Source organism: Phaenicophaeus curvirostris, chromosome 16, assembly GCF_032191515.1.
Source record: "Phaenicophaeus curvirostris isolate KB17595 chromosome 16, BPBGC_Pcur_1.0, whole genome shotgun sequence".
NCBI lineage: Eukaryota > Metazoa > Chordata > Aves > Cuculiformes > Cuculidae > Phaenicophaeus > Phaenicophaeus curvirostris.
In genome coordinates, this window is record NC_091407.1 from 6437496 (window position 1) to 6460582 (window position 23087).

Here is a 23087-nt window from a genome sequence, read left to right on the forward strand (position 1 = left end):
CTGAAACAACCAAAGCTGGGGGGTAAGGAGCACGTAAATTTGGAATCCTGAACTCAGGTCTTAGTCTGCAGTGGGATCTGTTCCCAGTGAGCATTGTAGGGAGAGAGCGCTGTTTTTCCTGATGCGCAGACAGGTAGTGAGTGTGCATACTCTGCTGTCTCAACATCTGTTTACCCTTCTTTGTACTTCAAGTTCTGAGGCAGAAAGCCTTTATCTGCACTCGTCTCTTCTTATGTCACTGTTTCCAAAATACAACTGATAGATACAAATCTAGCAGTTAAAGGCTGGGCCTGGCAGAGGAGGAGGAAGTAAAAAGCAGAAAGCGGTTGGTAAATCTGTTTCTTCTGAGGCTCTGTTTGGCAAGGCATTTGTGGGAGTGCTCCCTCTGGGATCAGGGGTGTGTGTGTACCTCACTGCTTCAGGTCCTATGCAAGCAGGTTTCTTGGGCCATTTTCTGCAGAGGGTGGGGTAGAGGTAGTGGTCTTTCAAACCTACCTGAATGCAAAGAGATACCTGAGAAGACTTGATGCAGTGGTTGCTAGCTGCACAGGGGAAACTCACGTCTAACCTATACATAATAGTAAATGGGAAGGAATGAACTGCAGAGCCACCAGCTTGGTGAGTAGGTTAGCTTAGAGCCCTGAGAAGCTGATCAGCGGAGCACTCTGTGTTACATCCCATGCTGTGCTTTCTTGGCTTTAATAACAGCATTAGCACCAAAGCAGCATCCAGTAAGGCGGCGGAATTTCTTTCCTTGTAGGTTGCTGAGATATTCAGTTGCACCACTCGTGTGTGCAGATGCTCTGCTGCTGTTGCACAGCAACTGGAGTCTTGTGTCCAAAGCATTGATGGGCATTAATCTTCGCAGAGATTTATTTGGGAATTTTTATTCTGTACTCCAGCTGTCCTGGCTGGCAGTCGCCTTGATTTAACCTGTCAACATCCCAGAGCGAGGCAGAGTGTCTTCTTCACATGTGCAGAGCAGGCCTTTGTTATTCTGCAATCTGTGCTGCACCATGAAAGTCTTGCGATGGGGGGAAAGCATGGCTCTGACTAAATAAATCCTTTCAGATTACAGTTGCACAACCAAAGGAATTCAGCGAATTCCTATTTTTCTAACCGTAACATGCCTTCATTTTAACACTCTTCAAATTGGCAAATCTCATAATAGACAACAAGTTTTTGTTCAGGTTTGCAGGTAGCTACAGTTGTGCTTATTACAGGTATCTCAGTGCTGTGGCTTTGCCCATGTGGCTGCAGCGATCTGTACGCTGAGTCCCCTTGCGCTGCCTTTGCATGTGACCGACTCGTTCTCACTAGTGGGGACTTGTTCCCAAACCTGTGGCTCTGAGTTTCAATGAGGCATCGACTCAACCCTTTGCCTACCTGGATCTGTTTGCTCTTGCTTCCTCACCTGGAAAAATCCCTGCATCCTGCGGAACTCGCTCTGTTTGGTATCTGTGTTGATAAGTGGAAAAAGAAATCTGTCTTAACATTCCACCTCACCAAGTGTCTGGCTCTCACTGCTAGCCCATCGCTCTTTGTAATTTTATAACTGCCTAAGGAATTAAATCTGTGTTGTGATAAGTATTCTGTGTCTTCTTCCTTTTGTTTGCTGCTTGGAGATGGGGCTGGATAAAACCTGGGTGATGCTATGTGTGTTCTGTACTCTGTGGCCCAAACCAAAGGGCCAGCAGTGATGAGCCCCAGTCCTAGCCGTGCTTTGTAGCCGCTCTCAAAAGACACTGCCAGCTCGGGTTTTGCAGGGACTGGGAGAGGACAAGCTGAGTTTCTCCTGGCACATTTTGCTTGCAAATGTAATTTTCCCTCTCTTTTTTACCTCCTTAAAGCTGCTCTTCTTGGCACATGCACTTGCGCATTTTTCTCCTGCTCCTCAGGTGAGTTTAGATAACTTCCTTTTGTTTATGGGTTGCATCTGAAGCCGTGCTTTCAAATACGTACCCTGGCCACTGTGCTGTGTCACTCCAAGCTTGTTACTTCTCACCTTCAAGCCCAGGAGGAAGATCTGGATCGAGCCCACGCTGATGGGTAAGGACGCATCTCCTGCTTCTCTGTGTATCCTTCCTTTTGCAAAGCCACGATAGACACTGTGATTGGGGTCAACAAGATGAGAAAAAGCCTTTCTGCTCTTGCTAACAATGGTGGAGCATGTGATGATGAGACTTTCCTTGTTCTCCTACCTGGCTGTTCCATAGCGTGGCCGCAGCTGTGACGCTGCAGATGTCTCCTCTCCTCATCCAGCTCTGGAGGGCAATGCCGTCCTGCTGGTGCCACTCACGTGCCTACAAATGCTTCAGTGAAAATAGGTTGTGTTAGCTCAGATGAGTGTTTCTAAACTGTTCATTCGCCTTGCTGGTGCCGTTTCCCATCTTCTGCCTGGACCTGAGAGAAGATCTGAGATGATCTGCTGAAGGTCTGAGAGAAGCTGCTGTTGGACCTAGTAAGCGGCAGCAACTTCCAGCCGTGATGGTGATGCCGACAACTCCTGTGCCCTGCAGCCCGGATGGATGTGGTTATCCAGACCCACTGTGGTTTTGTGAGGTATGACTGCCCCTCTGCTCCTGCCCAGAGAGTAATGCAGAATATATTCCTGTAAGCATGGGGAAAATTATAAATAATATGGATCAAAGCCAGCCCTGAACTCTGCAGCCACCTTTGTGTTCAAATCGGTGGTTTCAGAACTGTCTGTTGGTACTAAGCTGGCCCATTGAGCCTGAATTCCTAAGGAAGGGGCTAAGAAATCTCATCTCCAATTATTTATCTTATTACAAGCAAACCTGCATCGATGCAGCATCGCTGGGTTTGGAGCAAGCGGGTAGAAAGCAGCTGGTGGGGGAGCAGCAGGCAGCAGCGCCGCCCTGATCCTGCTCCCTGTTTGGGAGCAGCTCATCGACGCTGCGGCACCTGCTGCTGGCTCAATGCTTACCTGTCCCTTTTCCATTCCACATCTAACCTCGTCTCAGCAAACCTTTTGGATGCCATTCTGCTAGGCCCTTGGCAGGGATTTCTTCAGCTAATTAATGGTGTGATGTGAACTAATGAGGGCTTTCTGCCCAGCCTCCTGGAGCTGAGGAAATCTGATGCCTTTTTTTTTTAGTGCTGCGCTTTATTAAGTACAGGTTATAATAAAAGATTTGGAGATTGCGAAGTCTACGTAAGTCCTTACCTAGGCTTGAGGCTTTTGGCAGTACTTTAGTATTCTGGATAGTGGTTTGTAGAGGCAACGCTGGCCCTGGGAGAGGAGGCTGCTGTTCACACAGGTCCGGGAGCACCGAGTGACACAGGAGAACGGATCCACCTTGCGCACATGGTGGGTATAGGCTGTCACCTTTGGGTGCCCGGTACCTGCTTGGCATCTCCTGCTGAATGGGGTGAGCAGGCAGCACGGTGTCACTGCCGTCCCCTCTGGTGCACTCGGGGCAGGCGAGCAGTGCTTGCAAAGCCCTTTGTGGCACTTCGCCGTCTGGTTGCGCAGCAACTCTAGATCAGAGGTGATATTTTATCAGTGGAGGGCAGCTGGAGCGACGTCCCGGTGGCAGCCTGGGGCTTCTGGTTGTGAAGGGGAGGGAGCTGGTGGCTGGGGAGCTGGAGGGAGCTGCTCTCCACCAGCACCCAGGCAGCAGATGGGGGTGCAGAGCATCCCTTCTCCCCTCTTGTCCCCTCAACAGCATCACAGCCTTCCCTCACCGCAAGACCATCCCTCCTCTCCCCTGGCAGCAGCATCCCTGCTCATTCTTCAGCACCATCCCAGAACATCTATGCTCTTTTCTCTTTTCCACGGCACCATCCCAGCCTTTTCCCTGCCTGGATCACCTCAGCTTTCTCCCACCGTGGAGCACACCTGCTCACCCAGTATCCCAGCCTTCCTCCCTCTGGCAGTACCCTAGCCTTTTCCCCTTGAAATATCCATGCTCCTTCTTCCCTTCCCTGGGAGCATCTCTGCTTTCTCCCCACCTCCAGATCATCCCTGCTCCTGCCCCAGTAGTTTCCCAGCCTTTTCTCCCTGGAACATCTATGCTCTTTTCTCTCCCTTCTGCACCAACCCAGCCTCTTCCCTGTCTGAATCATCCCTGCTCCCCCTGACAGCATCCCTGCTCCTTGCCCAGCAGCATCCTGGTCTTTCCACCCTGGAACATGCACTCTCCTCTCTTCCCTGGCAACATCCCAGCCTCGACCACACAGCTCATCCCTGCCCCTTCCCATGTTCCCTCTTGGAGCATCACTTTGGCCTCAAGCTCCACCAGGGGAGGTTCAGGCTGGACATTAGGAAAAGATTTTTCACAGGGAGGTTCATTGGGCACTGGAACAGGCTGCCCAGGGAGGGGGTTTAGTGGACAACATGCTGAGGGACATGGTTTAGTGTTTGATAGGAATGGTTGGTCTCGATGATTCTGTGGGTCTTTTCCAACCTAGTGATTCTATGATTCTAAGTCTGGAGCGGGGCTGGTTTGTAGGGAAATGCAACCCCCACGCTGTGACCCTTCTCTCTGCATCATCGGGGCACGGGGGGCTCTGCTCCAGGTGCCCCCCAGCCCTTCAGCCCCCGCGCTCGCCCTGTATGGGCAACAGGCACGGCAAAATCGCACAGAGCATCTCGTCTCTCCTCACCCGAAAACAATTTTGAAAATGAAAGCAGGGAGGCAGAGCTGGGAGACGTTATCTCACTCCTTTTTAACGTTTCTGATAGGAAACCGCCTTTCATCTCTCCCAGGGTGAAAGGCAATTTGCATTTCAAGAGGTCAGGATGTAGCTATTTCTTCTTACCATCTGAAATTAGTTATTAAAAGTCTATTTGGAAAGAAAACAATGCACGTATGGAAAGATGGCCTCTGCAGGCTCAAATTAACTGCTCCTGTCATCCCTGATTTCCCTGGCTGCTGCTGGAGGATGCTGAAGCGAGGAGGTAGGGGCTCTGCCAGTGATGCAAAGCCAGGAGCTCCTCTATAGCTGGAGCTGCTTTGCCCACGGGGAGCCTGCTGGGCTAAGGGGGACAGGGGTCTCCCCTGGGAATCGGGGAGCTTTGCACCCTGCTGCTGTGCACAAGAAACGCACCTTTATTTTTTTAGAAAAAAGGCGCTGTGGCAAGGATAATTCAATAACCATCTCCCTGCAAACCCTGCTCGCTGCAAGCTCCCGCGCTCACCCAGAAGCGGGACCTCAGCCTGGCCCCAGCAATCCAATTCTGTCTAATAAAAAGCCTCTGGCAGCCCCCAAGCTTGGCCGAGGCTGGGGTTTGCTGGGCTCTGCTCGCTTTGTTTTCTCAGCTGCCGCCTCTGCCCTCCCCGAGCTCACCGCTGCCGCTTATTTATATTGGAGTTTGCATTAGCAGATGCACTCTGGGATATTCAATTACCTAGAAAGAGCTGGAGCAACGCAAGGTTTGCTGGAGCAATCACGAGGGCCGGGTTGGCTTTTTCTTCTTCCTTGGGTTTTGGGGGTGCTTTGTTTGGTTGGTTTGGTTTTTTTAACTTGCTTTTAAAGGAAATGTGGAGATGGGTAAAGTGGTAGCATTGAGTAAAAAAAAAAAAATAAAAAAAATAGAAGAGTAAAGAAGGGGAGAAATAAATAAATAATCCTGTTTATGAAATGAAACAGCCTGGTAGAAAAATGATCTCCGGGAAGAAAGCAGCTCCCAGGGCTATTTTTAGCTCTTCTGTTTCTCCCCCAACCCCCCCCACGCAGGCTGTGGGTTTGGTGCACGTCAGTCCCGCTGCTCTCCTTCACCTCCTGAGTGCCAGGTGATGCCTTTTTTAGGTTTTTTTGCATCTTATTTGTAGTGTGAAGGCAGAGGAAAGAGCAGCAGCAGGGAGGAGAGACTGCGTAGGCATCACCCTCAGCCCTGGCTGGGAAAGCTGGGGCATAAGGTGGCAGGAGAAGGGGCAAGGAGGTGGCACCTGAGGTTACCCCAGAGCTGGAACTGGCCCTCCCCTCGCTCCCCAGCAGCTTCAGGGGCTGCTAGAACCACTCTCCAAATGCTGGGTGGCTGCAGTTGCTGGGCTCGCTGCAGCTCCAGAGGTAAGAGTCACGTTTGATGCTTCATGTCCTTGGTGACACAGCAACCAGGGCTGGAGGAGCCCTGGAGATCTCCCCCAGGTTCTCCTCCTCCCTCAGGCACCATTGCTCTTCAACCCCTCCCAGCAGAGCTTTCTTTCCTCCTCGGTTCTGCAGTTTTTCTCTCCCCCTGCCAACCCTCCCAACGCCCGCATCCTCCCTTCACCCCAGAGCCCCTCACGTTCCTCCTGGACGCTGCTGCTGCCCCAGGACCCCCATCTCCACATCTCCACTGCCCCCAGCTCTCTCCGAGCGAACATCCTCGTGGGCTCGCATCTTTGTGCTTTTATGGAAGAAATACATAATTCTTTTATTATTCAATTAGGAATTTAACACACAATCAGGTGATCGCTTTAAGAGGATTTCCTATAAGGCAGGATTTGAATAACCGGGCTACGAGTACTATATTCCCTTAACTGGTTTATTCCTTTATCAGATTTTTTTTTTTCCCCTAAGCACTTTAATGCATTTACTTTCCCATTGTCACCACTTTTCTCCGCGCTCTTCCTCCCTCCCCGAGCTTATGCAAATCCTCCATAAGGCGTTTAATGCGCAGTGTGTGTCAATAGTGCTGAAATCTTCGAGGGCATTAGGCTTCATGCATGCCCTGGCTGATTAAGAGGGGTGGGGGGGCCAGCCCAGCCCCCTTTCAGCCTCCACCATGGGGCCCCCAGGCTGGGAGCTGCATTTTTCTAGAGAAAAGGCTGGAGCTGAAAGTAGTTCTTTTTCTTTTGCAGGGCAAAAAATGTGAATAGGGAGCGTGGGGCTGACCCGTCTGCTGCTGTTTGCTGCCCTGTCGCTCAGCATTCAGGCTCCTGGGGGGTGTTAAACTGGTGGGGGGGAGCCTCTGCGGGTGGGATGCAAGCGGAGGAGGAAGAGGAAGGTGGTAAAATAGCCCACGAGCCAACATCAGCACCAGTTTTCTTGCACATCGCTTGGCAGCGGGTACGCAGGGTGCGTTGCCCCCGGGCTCAGGGTGGCTCTGACCAATGCCAGGGTTCTGGGCGACGTTGCCTGGCCTCGCTCGTGCTTGCGCTTTGCCCCTGTGGCCACCTTGTTGCCCTTGGGGGCTTGTTGTGGGGGGGTTGAAGCCTTCATGGATGTCTGACCTGCTGTACCCACTGTGGGGGGAGAGCCTGAAGCGCTGGCACCGGGGGAAGGGGTTGCTCTTCTCACCTTGGTGGAGTGTTCACTCTGAAACCTAGAGATAACTCCTTGGACACCAGGAAGGCTGGGAGGAGGGCAGGGGGGGGAACAGGGAACAGGGGACAGGACGAGAGGGAATGGCCTCAAGCTCCACCAGGGGAGGTTCAGCCTGAACATTAGGAAAAAATTGTTCACGGAAAGGGTCATTGGGCACTGGCAGAGGCTGCCCAGGGAGGGGGTTGAGTCCCCTTCCCTGGAGGGGTTTAAGGCACGGGTGGACGAGGTGCTGAGGGGCATGGTTTAGTGTTTGATAGGAATGGTTGGACTCGATGATCCGGTGGGTCTCTTCCAACCTGGTGATTCTATGATCCTGTGAATTAGCAAAAGGGCTGTGTTGCCTGTAACTTACAGTTTCCCCTTTGCCAGGGGGGCTCGGGCTTTGTGGCTGCTGGCAAGGCTCTTTGTGAGCCCAGCACTGGGTAGAGGAGGCACCGCTGATTGTCTCCTTTTTTTATCCCATCCTGAGACTCTTCCTGTTCGTGCATCAGTTATGCAAAGTTGCAATCAAGGAGCTGAATTAGCAGCTCATCTTGGATTAATTAGTGATGGATGCAAATTTGTTCCAACAAAGAAGGGGGCAGGGAGAATGAAAAGGCTGCAGGTATCCTTTCTGGGTCTCTCCAGCTCTCCCAGGCCAGTTTAGCTGATTTGGGTTTGGGAGGGATGCACGGAGTAACCTTTGCAGGAGAATTGGTTCATCCGAGTGGAAGAAGTTGGTCCTTGGCTTCGGGATGAGAACTGGGCCCCCTGAAGTTGATGCGGTCGTTGCTAACTCAGCTCCTGCACCTCTCCTGAGCTTGGGGCTCGGAGCAACTCCTCCTCCCACCCCAGTCCTGTTGCAAAGCTTGGGGAAAACCCAGTTAATCCTCACGGCCTCCAGTGCTGAGCTCCCGCCAGCACCGGGGATTTCTGTTCGCCTGCAATCGGATTGTGACAAACCCCTCCAGTTTCATTGAACAAATTCCCTGGCTGCTCCCCGCTTCTCGCGGGCCCCAATAATCCCCCAAGTGTAACCCCGGCCAAGCAGCAGCGTCCTTGTTTAATCCCCACTGTCTCCGTGCGAAGCCAGCGCTGCCAAGGATGCTCCCCGTGCCAGCAGGGCACGCTGGGCTGGCGCTGGGAGCAGACCCCAGGGAAGGACACGAAGGCTGCGATGCTATTTAAAGGAGCTTTTCCAAGAGGGGACTGCAGGCTTGAGAACAGCCTCTCTTTCTCATGAAGTGGAAGAGATGATGCTCCGGGGAGCGCTGAGCATGGTGGCTTGGGAAGAGAGGGCTCGGGTGTTTCATTTCTTTGCGTGATGTCCCCAGCTCAGCGATCTCGAGCAGGGTGTCACCCCCTCCAGCTGGTACCGAGGGGACGTGGCAGCCTGGCAGGGTGAGCACAGCTTGGGTAAGGAGCTGGGCTTTGCCACTGGGTTTCTGCAGAGCAGGCGCTGGAGGGGGCAGCTCGTGGCTGTGCCCACAGGGATGGGGACAACAGGGACAGACTCTTCCCATCATCCCCAAAGGGTTTAAAGCTGTGGGGTTTGCGGTGTGGTGGGATGCAGACACCTGAAAGATCTCTCCTTCCTCTCACCTCTGCAACAGCAATGATTAATAAGACCTGACTGCGCTGGAAGGGCAAGAAAAAACTGCGATCCAGGGGATTTCTGGAGACCATCCTAATCCAACATCTCTGCGCCAAATGAACCAGCAGCGTCTTATTCCGCCCAGCAGGATTAATCAGTGTTCGACCAGGCTCCAGGAACGCGAGGTGAGGCTCTGAATAGCAAGGAGCTGTGGTGAGATGGCCGTAGGGTGTTAGCTGGTTCATGGAGCTGAGGAAATTCCTCCTCGTCATCCGGCAAACGCTGCCAGGATGCACCCGCTTGTGCCGGGAGCTGGGGGAGAGGCAGAAAAAAGTGGAGAAGGCAAAAATATCTCTAAAACTCTGTGGTTTGGGTGAGGGATGCTCTGTGGCCCATGTTGCTGGATGTGGCAGGGCAAGGAGAGACCCTGGGATGGGGTTGTGGGTCCGGGTTGTCCCTCCTGCCGTGTCGCTCGAAGGGACCTTGGTCTCAGAGCATCGTGCCTGGCAGGTTCTCCTGGCTGTTAAAGTGGGTCAAGCGGAAACTCAAGGAGCACGTGAACTCACCAACCTCAAGCCAGCTCCATCAAAGCTGAATTATTCAGGGCCAGTTTAAAAAATTGAAAAGCTCGGCAGAAGTCAGGGGGAACCCAGCTCTTGGGACAACCTCCCCTGTGCCCCCATCAGACAGAGGCAGCTCAGATTCCTGTGCTTGGAGGGCACCTAAATCCTATCACCCACACAGGCCTCTGGTACTTTGAAAGTCATTTGAGTCTAAAACTGCCCTTGGGGATGGAAGGCAGAGAGAAAGCAGAATGGATAAGTTCACCCTGATGGACTCATCTCCCCATGGTCTCCCCCAGCTTCCCCAGAGCTGTTCCCTCTGGTACCCAGCACGGCTCCCTTGTGTCCAGGGCAGAAACAGCAGAGAGGGGAAAGCCCTTTGTTCCTCAAAATGTGGCTCAAGAAGTTGTGTGATTCTAGATGGGATGGTGAAAGGGGCTTGTTATTTGCCGTGAGGTGTTTGGTCACAGCATCTCCCTGTGGCTCAGAGAGAACCAAGTGCATTGGGGAGCTGAGATGCTCCCTTAATGCTCCCCCTGCTTTTACAGGACTCCCCAGCTTCATACCTGGGGCTTGGGGTTGGGGAGAACCAGCTCATAGGGAGAATCCCTGCAGAAGGCGGTGAGTAATGCTGCCTGGTGCGTGCCAAAGCAGCAGGGCCTCGCCGACGAGCCTTGAAAAGGCGAGCACACATATGCTCCAGCTCGTCCTGCTCTTTTTGTAGAGCACTCGCACTGTCTGGGTGCCAACCAGCAGCAGGCGTGGCTGGGGAACCCCCTCCACACTCACCCCTTTTCTTGAATTCCCAGGATACCTGACAGGGGGTGATGGGGTCTGGCGTAGGGCAAGGGGATGCAAACCAAGAGGGAGGTGTTTTGAGGTATTTTAGCAGTGTTACTATCAAATCAGAGCTGAACAAAGCCAGCCAATACAGGCAGCTTGAAAAATGCCCCCTTGCACTCATGCGCTGAGCTGTGCAAGTGCTCAGCCCAGGGGGGAGAGAGGAAGCTGAGCCCCTAGCCCTGCGCAGAGCTTCGCACAGCCGTCCGGCTTGCGCTGAACCAAACCCCAGGTATTTCAGCCAAGGAGAAAAGATGGAAATTTCCACCTGGCCTGTTTTCCTCCTGAGATGAATTTGCAGGAGCCCCTTTGCCCAGCCCTCCTCCCAACAGAAGGGTGGCTGAGGAGGCACAGCCGGTTTTGTCTCTGATTTCCTCTGGTGTGAGCAGCAGCAGCGTATCCCGCCAGCCCCACGCGCTGATTTATACAACACAACATTTATTGACTGCAAGAAAATTGTAATTCACAGCCCGGCGCGTTGCAGCCACAGCATGTGAGCAGGGATGGTTCATCCTCCTGCTGCCACCATCCTCCCGTGCCTCCGGGTGGGGAGAACCCAGCAAGGGCTGATTCCCCAGGGCTCTTGCCCATCTCAGTGGGAGGGGGGTACCTGCTGTGTTGTCCCTCCACCTGTGCCTTCCTTCTCCTGCAAGAAAACCCGACAGCATCAAATCCCTGTGATGTTTTCTGCAGCCTTGGCCAGCCCTCCCAGCTCAGGAGGGGTGGGGACACCCGTGGTGTCCCTGCCTGGAGCTCCCTCTTTGGGGACCCCCATCCTCTCCTTGCACAGATGTCCCCGCTACCCTGTGTTGTTGGGTCCCTTTCTCTGCTTCCACTCTCTGGTCGTGCAGAGGAGGAGAGACCCCTTCTTGCTTCCTCAGAAAGCTGGCGAGCTTGCTGTGTTCTGCTAGCCAGAGCTGTGATCCGACTGTCCTCCCCTTCCATCTATTCTTCTTGCTGCCTGTCTGTCCATCCATCCATCCATCCTTCTGTCTGTCTGTCCCTGTCCATCCATCCTTCTGTCCATCCATCTATTCACCTGTCCGTCGGTCTGTCCCTGTCCATCCATCCTTCTGTCCATCCGTATATTCACATCTCCGTTGGTCTGTCCCTGTCCATCCATCCATCCATCCTTCTGTCTGTCTGTCTGTCCCTGTCCATCCATCCATCCATCTTTTCATCTGTCTGTCCGTCTGTCTGTCCCTGTCCATCCATCCATCCTTCTGTCCATCTCTCTGTCCCTATCCATCCTTCTGTCTGTCCATCTATTCATCTGTCTGTCCGTCTATCTGTCCCTATCCATCCTTCTGTCTGTCCATCTATTCATCTGTCTGCCTGTCCCTGTCCATTCATCCATCCATCTATTCATCTGTCTATCCATCTATCTGTCCCTGTCCATCCATCCATCCTTCTGTCTGTCCATCTATGCATCTCTCTGTCCCTGTCCATTCATCCATCCATCTATTCGTCTGTCTGTCCCTGTCCATCCATCCTTCTGTCTGTCCATCTATTCATCTGTCTGTCCATTCCTGTCCATCTATTCACCTGTCTGTCTGTCCCTATCCATCCTTCTGTCTGTCCATCTATTCGTCCGTCCATCTGCCTGTCCCTGTCCATCCATCCGTCTGTCCGTCTGCCTGTCCATCCATCCATCTGTCTGTCCATCTATTTATCTGTCTGTCCCTATCCATCCTTCTGTCCGTCCATCTATTCGTCTGTCTGTCTGCCTGTCCCTGTCCATCCATCCGTCCATCTATTCATCCATCCATCCTTCTGTCTGTCCGTGTGTCTGTCCCTATCCATCCTTCTGTCCGTCCATCTATTCATCTGTCCGTCTGTCTGTCCCTGTCCGTCCCTCCATCCCCGGAGCAGCTCACGCTGACCCCTCCAGCCCCTCTTTCCCCAAAAACTGCTCCCGGGAGGGGTGGGAAGAGCCCCCGCCCCTGCAAAAAACCTCATTCCCAAATTAAATCACCGGCGCTTCCTTCCTCATTAATCTCTTCGCCATCAGCCCCAGGCGCCTCCCGGCGGAGCCTCCCGCGGGCCGGGGGCGGAGGAGGAGCGGGAGGAGGCGGGGGGGCAGCTCGGGGCGGCCCCGCTGCAGCCGCAGAGCCGGGGGGCTCCGCGATGGCGGCGCCGGGGGGCTGAGCGGGGCCGGGGCCGCCGAGCCAGCGCCGGGGAGGAGGCAGGTAAGGAGAGCGGCCCCGACCTGTTGGGCACGGCCGGGGCCGGCGGGGAGGAGCCCCCCCCCCGGGATCCCTGGCCTCCCCGGCTCCCGAGCATCCTTCCCCCGGCTCCCGAGCATCCTTCCCCCGGCTCCCGAGCATCCTTCCCCACTCCCGAGCATCCTCCTCCACTCTCCACCATCCTTCCCCACTCCCGAGCATCCTTCCCCGGCTCCCGAGCATCCTTCCCCGCTCCCGAGCATCCTCCTCCACTCTCCACCATCCTTCCCTGCTCCCGAGCATCCTCCTCCACTCTCCACCACCCTTTTCCACTCCCGAGCATCCTTAGAATCATAGAATCATAGAATAACCAGGTTGGAAGAGACCCACTCCCCCCTCATCCTTCTCCTTCCCTGCTCCCCCCCATCCTTCCCGGCTCCCAAGCATCCTTCCCCACTCCCCAGCATCCTCCTCCACTGTCCACCATCCTTCCTGGCTCCCCACCATCCTTTTCCACTCCCGAGCATCCTTCCTCGCTCTCCACTATCCTTCTCAGCTTCTGAGCATCCTTCCCCACTCCTCAGCATCCTTCTCTGCTCCTCAGCATCCTTCTCCACTCCCCACCAACCTTCTCTGCTCCCAAGCATCCTTCCCCACTCCCCACCATCCTCTCCCTGCTCCCCACCATTCTCTCCCCGCTCCCCACTATCCTTCCCCCAGCACAGTTTCCTCCCCGCTCCCTCCCGCCAGGGGCTTCTCCTTCATCCCCACCAAGGGGATGGAATCGCCTCGTTGATGTCAACTTTGGTGCTTGCGAATCTTGGGGGGACCCTTTCACCTGAGCAAAAATCTCTTCTCTGCCTTGAAAGGGGAGGCTGTGCTGCCTGGGGGGTCCCTTGGGGTCGTGTCCCCCCCTTCTCTGTACCTGTGGGTGGCCTGTCCCTGTCTGAGCCCTCCCACCCCTGCCCTGATGCAGAACCCTCCCCTCCCTCCCTGCATCCAGAAGGGCTGCAGGGCTCAAGGCTCCTCCTGTGTAGATTAAATCCAAAACAGAGGGTTTAAATCCAAACAGAGGGGAAAATCTGATTTAGCAGGGCATGGGGACGCGGATGGGTGCTGGAGGGCTGGTCCAGCACTGTGACCACGGCTCGAGCACATCCCACTCTGTTCCAAGCCCTTGTGGCATCAAGAAGTTTGGGCCACAGCAGGGACAGGGCATTTCCAGGCAGTGAGTTCTCCATCTGGGATCTCTCCTATGGAAAAAAATCCCTGCAACGGGCTTTGCCAGCATCCTGGGAGCTGCTCCCTGTTGGGTTTTATTACCTGGGGTAGCACCAGGTACAGGAGGGTGCTCAGTGAAGGGAATCACAGCCAGCTCCTCCGTGAATGTCGGGATGGAGTGATGTCCCCAGTGGTTCTTGGGGACCACCCTGGCGTGGTGCAGCGTGGGGACCCCAGCCTGGCTTTGTCCTGAGCCCACGGTAGCACCGCTCGGTGTCCCTAGTCCCTGCAGATGCATTTGTGCCTCTAGGCTGATGCTCACAGGGTCTGCGGGCACCCATCCCGGGGCCCCCAGCACCCAACCCGTGCTGGCAGCCAGGAAGGTGCTGGAAAACCTCTCTGCTCTTGCAAACGTCACGTCTGGCAGGGAGACCAGAGAAATCACTGTCATTGATTTTTTGATTTTTTTTTTTTTTTTTCCCTTCCTTCTCTGCCCTAACCCTCTGTCTTGGAGGCAGTTTTTCTTGCAGCCCCCTCAGCTGGCTGGGTGCTCAGCGGGCACGGAGCAGGCTGGCATCTAGCGACTGGCACCGGTAATACAGAAGGGGCCCCGCATCACCCGGGGCTGCTGCCACGGCCAAGGGGGGTCAACTACAATTTGAGTGGTTCTGGTGGGTTTTCTGGAGGATGCCGAGTGTTCCGGGCGCTCGTTTGGGGATGCGTTTGGTGAGGAGCTTCTTGGTCAGCTGCTGGGGTCTCTCTGGTGGCTCTTCGGAGCATCTCGCTGCTGGGCTGTGGTCCCTTGGAAAGCAGATCCAAACCGCTCACTTTAAAAGCTGAGTTGCGTCCCGTCCTCTCCCTGAAAAGGCTGCAGGGGTGTCTCTCCCCAGGCTGGTGCCTCTGCCCCAGCCCCAGGCAGCAGAGATGCTGAAAAGGGTCATAGACCAGGGTAAGTGTGTGCTGCCTGTGCTTCCCGAGGCCGCTGGGATCTTTCCTGGCAACCGCCCTCCAGGAGCGGATTTCACCCATTAATTTCTCTAATTGCTTTTGGAAATCTCAGCGGTGTTTGGCGTTGGTAGCATCCCAATGAAGTGCTGAGCCAGGCTGAGGCGAGCGCTGTACCTTGGGGGTGGCTCATGTGGATCCCCTCATCACCACTCACCCCTCTCAAGCCAAACTCCTGCCTCGTGGATCGAGGGACCCTGTTCTCCTTGGGGAAAGCGTCTTTCGAGATGGAAAAAACCCACAGGAGACGCAGCGATGTGGTGGAGTGGTGAAGGATCAGACCATCCCCATGCCATCTGCCCCTTGCAGACCCCTGGCATCGCCCAGGGGACACAGGAGATGTGACCAACCTCTGTGCCCCAGGGGTGTCACCGCTCTCCCTCCCAGGTCAGCGGCCACTATGGGCTCTGTGGGAGCTGAGCGCTTCAAGGAGCTGAGCCCGGCGGGGACGCCCGAGGGCAACGTGGTGATGAGCTTCAGCTTCGACAGCTACCAACTGGAGGAGGACGAGCTGCAGCGGGGCAGCCAGGCCAAGGGCATCCTCACCTTCATGGAGCCAGGTGAGGGCAGCCACAGCCCCAACACGCAGCCAGGAGCAGGTTCCCTGCTGGTTTCTCACCCATTTAGGAGCTTCCTGGGACAGGTTTAATAGCCACGAAGGGCTTGAAATGCCACAAAACTGCCTAAAGCCTATTTTTGGACCTGTTTGTACCCACGTGAGTCACCACAGCGTCACGAGGGAGGGGGCTCTGCAGCTTGGCAAGGGGCTGAGGCTTCATGCCCTGGCTCTTCTGCTTGGTTCATCCCCAGCCTGCAGCTTTGTCCTTTCCCCAGTGTGGCTCGGGGGAGGCCCTGGGATGTCCCTCAGGGCAGCCCTGTCCTCCTCCACAGCCCTTCAAGCCCTCTTGTGCCTTGGCTTTGGCTATCGAGCCTTGGCTTTGGCTATTGACTCTGCCTGGCGCTCAGGTAATTCAGCTGCTTTTACAACTCATCAGCCCTCATAGCCCAGTTGTTTTCCTGCCTCTCCTTGAAATGCCTTTATTTAGGGAGGGAGTTTAGGGGTTGGGGCTGTTCAGTCATGACAGGTGCAGGATGCTGGGCTGCTTGCGGCTGGTAGGACAACTGGAGCCATGATGCCCTCATTTGCCGTAAAGGATGTAGAAGCTTGAATTGTCATCCTACGTAGCCTACATGCAGGGTCTGCTGCAGGTCCTATGGGTGCAGGAGTGCCACTTTCACATATTTTTTCTCTTTCTTTCCCCTTTTGTGGCAGTTTCTGAGGAGCCCGAGCCCCAGGATCGATACCATGGAATTTACTTCGCCATGCTGTTGGCTGGGGTGGGATTTCTCCTGCCGTACAACAGCTTTATCACCGATGTGGACTACCTGCACCATAAATACCCAGGTAGGTCTCCAACAGCTGCAGCACTTCTTGGTGTCCGCAAACCTAGGGAGAGCTTGGCCCTGCTTCCAGGGGAGCTAGACCCCTGCCACCCTCGGTCACCTGCCTCTCTGCAGGGACCTCCATCGTCTTCGACATGAGCCTCACCTACATCCTGGTGGCCTTGGTCGCCGTCATCCTCAACAACGCGCTGGTGGAGCTGCTGAGCTTGCACACCCGGATCTCTGTGGGTGAGTGAGGGTCCCTGCGCCCCTTGGCAGCGCTGGGCACACATTCCTCTTACCACCTGCCTCCATCTCCCACCCGCAGGCTACCTCTTTGCGCTGGGGCCTCTGCTCTTCGTCAGCATCTGCGACGTCTGGCTGGAGCTCTTCACCCGCAGGCAAGCCTACGCCATCAACCTGGTTGCCGTGGGCATCGTGGCCTTTGGCTGCACAGGTATGCAGGGCAGTGGACAGACCTGGGGCAAGACTAACCCTCCAGACAGAGGTGGGAAATAGCCCCACCCCCAGAGCTGTGGTCTTCTGGGACAACCTCTTGCTCTGATCCCTATAAGATGCCCCTTGCGTCCCTGCACTGTCCTCTCCACCTCTGTCCAGGCACGGCAGGACTGGCCAGGGGCATCAGCACCAAACCTCTCATCAGTCCCTGACACCATGATGGCTTTGCCGTTTGGGCTACCACGGTGGCTTCCCAAGCCCCTGCACCTGGTGGCCACTCGTGGTGGGAACGGCTGTGGTGGGACATCCAGGGAGGGTAAAAACTCCCCTACTTTTGGGGCAAAGGGACTTTGGGTGCTGCAGTGGCTCTTTGGGAAGGGTGCAGCTCCTGGGTGGGATGGCCCGTGGGCCCCTCCGGGGTTTCTTCACCCCTCCTGGCATTTTGGCTGCAGCAGTAACCCCTCCTTCTCCCCTGGGCATGTCTCTCCTGAAGTGCAGCAATCCAGCTTCTACGGCTACACGGGGCTGCTGCCCAAGCGCTACACGCAGGGGGTGATGACAGGCGAGAGTAAGTACCTGCACCAGCATCCAACCGCGCGGGCTTGCTTGGGGGGACCCTCCCTCGCCTTCTCCTGGGGCTCCTGCAAGTCAAACCCAGGCCCCTGCTGTCCCCAGCCCAGCCAGGTTGTCAGCAGATTGGGGATACCCCAGGTTGCTCCCCAGCAAACTGGTTTTTAATGGTTTCTAAACTACTTGCAAAAACTGCTGGGAGCTGGGAGGTGTCTGCCAGGAGCTGGCTCCATTACCCCAAGATCATTGCTCGCAGCTCCTGGAGACACCATGTCCCTGTGGTTGTGGGGCTGCTGGGGAATCCCTGAGTTGTGGGGCTCACTGGGATCTGGAGCTGACAGCTCTCTTGTGCCTCCAGGCACGGCTGGAGTCATCATCTCGCTCAGCCGCATCTTCACCAAGCTGCTGCTGTCAGACGAGAAGGAGAACACAGTCATCTTCTTCTTCATCTCCATCGGCATGGAGCTGACGTGCTTCATTCTCCACCTCTTGGTGAAGCGCACCCGCTTTGTGCGCTACTACACCACCTGCCCTCGCAAGGGTCTCCCTGAGCACCGAGGGGCTCGTGACCACGGGACAGGCTACCGTGTCCACCATGACGTTACCACTGAAGACGTCCGATTTGTAAGTCCAGGGTGGGTTTCCTCGGGGGTCCCTCTCCCCACTGGAGCTTAGCACTGGTGTCCCCTCTGCTCCACGCAGGAGAACCGGCCACAGGGGCAGCCGAGCTCCCCTCAGGGCAGCCCGGGCCCCGAAGCAGAGCTGGCCGGCAGTGGCACCTACATGCGCTTTGATGTCCCTCGGCCTAAAATCAAGAGGAGCTGGCCCAGCTTCAGAGGTTGGTAGTGGGGTCAGGGGGACAAGCCATGCCAGCAAGGTGGGTTTGCAGCATTTTGCAGGGCAGAGTGAGCGATAGGTGGCCTGTGGCTTGGGGAAAGGATCATCTCTTTCTCAGTGTTACCAAAAAGTTGGGGCATTCTCATCTCTGGAAGCCACGGTTGGGGTGCGGGCAAGGCTTTCAGGTTCTGCGAGAGAAGGGCTGGAGGTTTTGGCTAAGCTGTGTTGCCCATCCCTGCCAGACATGCTGCTCCACCGCTACGTCGTATCCCAGGTCATCTGGGCCTACATGCTCTCCATCGCCATGACCTACTTCATCACGCTGTGCCTCTTTCCCGGGCTGGAGTCGGAGATCCACAATTGCACGTTGGGGGAATGGCTCCCCATCCTCATCATGGCCATCTTCAACCTCTCCGACTTCGTCGGCAAGGTAGGAGAGAGGCCAGCACCACTGCAGTGGGGCCTGCCTCCTTTTTTCTGTCTTCTTTCAACGTTGCTTGGCTCCACCGAGGGTCATCTCCACCCCACGGGTGTCCAGCCCAGTGTGAAGGTGCTCGCTGGCACAGCCGAGGTTGGGCTCCTGCAGCTGTTTCTCCTCCCACCATCTTGTCTCCTCCTTGCTGCCCCATTTTGAGCACCGTGTTGCCCTCCTCAGCTTCCTCACACGGCCTCGGTTTGGTCTTTGCCGCTTGCTGCAGATCCTGGCTGCCCTGCCCTACGACTGGAGAGGGACCCACCTCCTTGTCTACTCCTGCCTCCGCGTGGTCTTCATCCCCCTCTTCATCATGTGCGTCTACCCCAACGGGAAGCCCACCTTCGGCCACCCTGCCTGGCCCTGCATCTTCTCCCTCCTCATGGGCATCACCAACGGCTACTTCGGCAGCGTTCCCATGATCCTGGCCGCTGGGAAAGTGAGCCCCGAGCAGCGGGAGCTGGCAGGTAAGTCCAAGCCCTCCCAGGAATCCCACGTGGGGTGGCCAGAGCTCCCTGACACCACGCGTCCCTTCCCACAGGGAACACCATGACTGTGTCCTACATGACGGGCTTGACGCTGGGCTCAGCCGTGGCGTATTTTGCCTACAGCCTCACCAGTACGTCTCACAGTACCTGTTTCTACACTGAAACCTCCAACGGCTCCTTTACGTCAGGATACTGACCCCTGGGGCAGGGGCGATGGGGACACGATGGGCCGTGCTCCTCATCAGGGTCTCCACCACCCCTCTTGACCGATGTCAAGACCGACCAGGAGTCAGAAAGCTGCCCCGGGGCAGACGGGGACCATCATCCCATTGGCGTGGGGCCGTGGCATCCCAGAACAGGGCCACTTCTTGGGGTGACATTCCTCCTCCACCCCAGGGGACAGTCTTGTTGCTCTTGGGGGGCTCCCCCTCAGCCAAGTGCAGCTCTCCGGTGAGATGGGGTCTTCTGTTTGAACCAAGCCATGGCCGGGAGGAAGAAATACTGCCAAATCCCAAAGGGAACGGGACCAGCACTGGGGAGGAGGGTGACATGGGTGATGAGGAAGAGAGGAAGGAAACGTTTCTAGAGTCCCCAGTGGCTGTGGTGGGTCTTTGCTATCTATGATGGTGCTCCAGCTTTTCACCAAGACTGGCATGAAATCACATTCCCTCCCCAAATACGCCAATCGCTGTGTAAGACCCCATTCACTTCTGCCGATTGGAAAAAAAAAAAAAAAATCTCTTTTTTCTCCTGGTTGCATCTTGTTTTTGCTCCTTCAGCTGTGAGAGAGGCAGGGTCTTGCCTCTCCTTCACCCCATACTGTGGGTCTGCCCCATTGCCACAGAATCATAGAATCACCAGGTCGGAAAAGACCCCCTGGATCATCGAGTCCAACCATTCCTATCAAACACTAACGGGGCAGAGGAGGGTCTTGAAGCCACAGCACTGTAGATGCCCCCATGGGTTCTGCTGAGCTTCGGGGTTCGTTGCAAGGGACAGAAATGGAGCTGATGCCAGATCAAATGTCTTTGCAAGCTGCCTTTGCCACGCCCCTGGCACCGGCGCAGCCTGGCACTGTGGGCACTTGGCTGCTGGTGATGGGCTGGCAAACCCAGGGTGCTGCCTGCTGCCCGTCCTGTTGGGTTTTGAGGTGCCCTTTGTGCTGGTCCCCATCTCCCGGGTCCCCCCTGTCACCTGAGGCAGCTGGATTTGTCGCTGGGTCCCATCAAACTCCTGCCTTGCAGGGCTCAGGGTAGGGGAGGTGCTGGGATGGTGGCCCCAGGGGTCCGGGGTCCCATCCCACCCATCGCTGCCACCCCACGGGATGATCGGACAGGCAAGGGCTCCACCTGTGTTGGGTCTTTCCCTGAACACAAAGCAGGGGCTGAGCCAAAAAGCAATCATTGCCAACCAAAGGGAGAACCCCCACCAAGTCAGGACAAGCGAGACGAAAAAAGATGCTCCAGGGGGCGGCTTTTTTTTTTTTTTTCAATTAATTTTTTTTTTTTTATGAAAAAAGATCACACGGAGTTCTCCAACAAACAGAATGCCAAAAAAATTGTTTGAAACAAAACATAAACGAAACAAAACAAAAACAAAAAAAAGACAAAAACCTGGCTCTCCTTTCCTCTCGATTGTCTGAAATATCCTTGTGTTCCATAGAAGGCAGTGGGTTTTAAGTGCTTTCTATTTAACATTAGCATAAAATCTCTCTCGCGCTCGCTCTCTCGCTCTTTAAAATATGCTCACACAATTTGCTTCTAGAATTGTACAGTACACTTTGAGCGTGGGGGGGGTGCCTGTTCCCAGATCATTTACAATCACAATCCAACAGGAAATAAAAAATAATATTCTAAACGTCAGACTGTGTTCATTTCTGTCGTTGGTTGTTTTTTTTTCCTTTGTGGTTTTTTCTTTTTTATAATTTCATAATTTTTTTTTCACAGTTTTAAAAAGTTTATATTTATATTTATATATATATTTATATTTATAATTAAAAAGTTGAATCCATTTAAAGACTTATAATACAGGAGGGCTAAAGAGTCTTTTGGTACATTAAAACTGTACAGGCTAGAACCGTCACTATCCGCTGCACCGAGGTGCCGGTGCCACAGGGTGGGGATGGTACGAGCTCAGCACCATGTGGTTCGTTTAAAGGATGAGGGGTAACTTCGCAGGGGGGTCCCTCTCCCCCGAGCCCCGACCTCCAGTCTCTGGTACGTAGCTGGTGCTAGGGCGGATAGTTTCCAATCTGTTCTTAAGCGTCTCCCCACCAGAGCCTGGGCTGTCGCTCCCGGCCGAGCCAGACCCCGTTCTGCGTCCTAGCGCTCTGTAGTGCGAGTCGGTAGTTGCAAAGATCAGTGCGTCTCTTGGAGTTTTGTTTTAAGTGCAAGGATGTTGTGTGGTTCTTCTCTGGTGTCCCCTCCAGCTGGGTGCAACCCTGGATGCTGCATCGTTGTGTGGTTCTTCTCTGGTGTCCCCTCCAGCTGGGTGCCACCTTGGATGCTGCATTGTTGTGTGGTTCTTCTCTAGCATCCCCTCCAGCTAGGTGCAACCCTGGATGCTGCATCGTTGTGTGGTTCTTCTCCAGTGACCCCTCCAGCTGGATGCAACCCTGGTGCGGTGGTGGAGATGTCATGGGTCCAGCAGGTGCCTAGCAGGAGCGAGATGGTGGGTCTGCTCCGCAGAGGGAGGAGGCGATAGTAGAGGCTCTCTGGGAGCCACTGGGAGGTTGGCTGGCTGGCTGGAGCAAGCTGAACAGTCCCCTCCCCAAGCCCAAGGTGGCAGCAGGGCTCTGGCTGTGGAAACGCCGCAGGTGCTTCGTGCTCTGTGTCCCCATTCCCTTCCAAAGAGGGGTGAGGGCTTCCCAGGAGCTCTACATCTCTGCTCAGGCAAGAGTACAGCTGGGCGAGGGATGCTGAAATCCAATAGCCTGTGGCCTTCTTTGCTCCAAGATGAGTTCTTCGCTCGTCAAGTGTCACCCCATGGCCATGCACTTGCTCCCCACGGCACCCTTCCAGGGCAGGAGGGATAGAGAGGGATGGAGAAGACGGGTTCAGGCTGTTTGTTCAAGGCAGTTGGAAGGCAGCATCCCAGACTGGATGTTGACTCATCTTCCACCCAGCTCCTCCCAGCCCGCAGGACCTTTTCTGCCATCTCTGTGCTGGGGCCAGCTCTGTCCCTTTGTGCTCCATGCTGCTGGCCAGGGGCCTCCAGGGAAAGGGAACCGCAAAAAGGAGCTGAGAGGATCGAGACGAGGCATGGAGAAAGACTCATCTCCTTTCTCTTTCACCCTGTCCTTCCTAAAGGGTCATGCGAAACTAAGAGGGAAAGGGAATATAAGGACGGAGAGGAGCATACGCAGAAGGTTAGCGGGCGTCCTTCCACGTACAGGCGGCTTCTGAGTTACTGATGGGGGCAAATGACACAAAAGGAATCCCTCTTGTCAGGGGTTCCCGCTGGTGAAATGATCACAAGACCCATGTGCTTTCCTGGACCAAAAGGAGGAAGGAAGAAGGTGGTCAAGTGTCACCTTACTTAAAGCCACTTCGAGAAGAGTCTTGGGGTTCAAGCACCACCACCCTCCAACAGCATCTTCCTTAAGTCCTGTAACTGCTTCCCCAAACCCATTCCCTCAGCCCTCTCCTTCCTCCTCGTGTCTCTCGCGCTCTCCTGTCTGTAGTGTGATACAGAAGTCATGAGCATTGAAAGAAACAATCATGTCGTCTGAACAGGCACGTCCTCAGGTTTGTCCTGTCCCTTCCCAGGGGGTGGCATGTGTCCCCTGGGCGGTCAGCAGATGACAGGGACCCCATCGGTGTTGAAGATCATGCCCGTAGTGGGCTCATAGGTTCCTGCAAGGTAGTAGAGGTCCTCACTGTCTTGGTATTTCTTCGTCTTTAGCATCTGCTCGTACTGATCCAGACCAACAACAAGACACTTGTGTGAGATGGTCTGGACATCGTTTTCATCCACGTGCGAGGACTGGTAGAGAGCTCGCTGCATTACAGGAATGGAAGGAAGGAGGTAGAAAGAAAAGAGGCAGTTATATCTCACAGTATTTACAGCATCATCTTCAACATGCAGGAAAAACGTCCACCCCAACTGGACAGAGCTTGTGCTCACACTTCAGCTGAACTCCCCACGCATCCCCACTGCCAGCCCAGGCGAGGGACACCAGGAATCTGCACGAGCCCACAGCCAGCGTGGACACAATCTGTCCAGCACACTAACCCT

General features: G+C 55.0%; 2 protein-coding genes across 3 annotated transcripts in view; one reads left to right on the forward strand and one right to left on the reverse strand.

Annotated features, from left to right (window-relative positions):
* Positions 1–15010: 15010 nt before the first annotated feature.
* SLC29A4 (solute carrier family 29 member 4) lies at positions 15011–20699 on the forward strand. Its single transcript, XM_069870405.1, has 10 exons — positions 15011–15202; positions 15916–16047; positions 16161–16274; positions 16354–16482; positions 16978–17052; positions 17413–17678; positions 17757–17892; positions 18134–18321; positions 18590–18830; positions 18905–20699. The coding sequence occupies exons 1-10, from the start codon at positions 15043–15045 to the stop codon at positions 19045–19047; spliced, it is 1584 nt and encodes a 527-aa protein (XP_069726506.1). The 5' UTR covers positions 15011–15042; the 3' UTR covers positions 19048–20699.
* Positions 20700–20973: 274 nt separating this feature from the next.
* Positions 20974–23087, reverse strand: part of TNRC18 (trinucleotide repeat containing 18) — a 55811-nt gene continuing 53697 nt past the window's right edge. For both annotated transcript variants that reach the window (XM_069870387.1, XM_069870388.1), the window contains exon 28: positions 20974–22850. In XM_069870387.1, the coding sequence (XP_069726488.1) occupies positions 22644–22850 (207 nt within the window). In that variant the 3' untranslated portion in view covers positions 20974–22643. The remainder of the gene's footprint in view (positions 22851–23087) is intronic.

Coding starts and splice junctions, on each gene's coding strand:
- SLC29A4 (XM_069870405.1), top strand. CDS start 15,043: ATGGGCTCTGTGGGAGCTGAGCGCTTCAAGGAGCTGAGCCCGGCGGGG. Junction 17,053..17,412: donor GGGGGTGATGACAGGCGAGA/GTAAGTACCTGC, acceptor TTGTGCCTCCAG/GCACGGCTGGAGTCATCATC. Junction 17,679..17,756: donor CCACTGAAGACGTCCGATTT/GTAAGTCCAGGG, acceptor TGCTCCACGCAG/GAGAACCGGCCACAGGGGCA.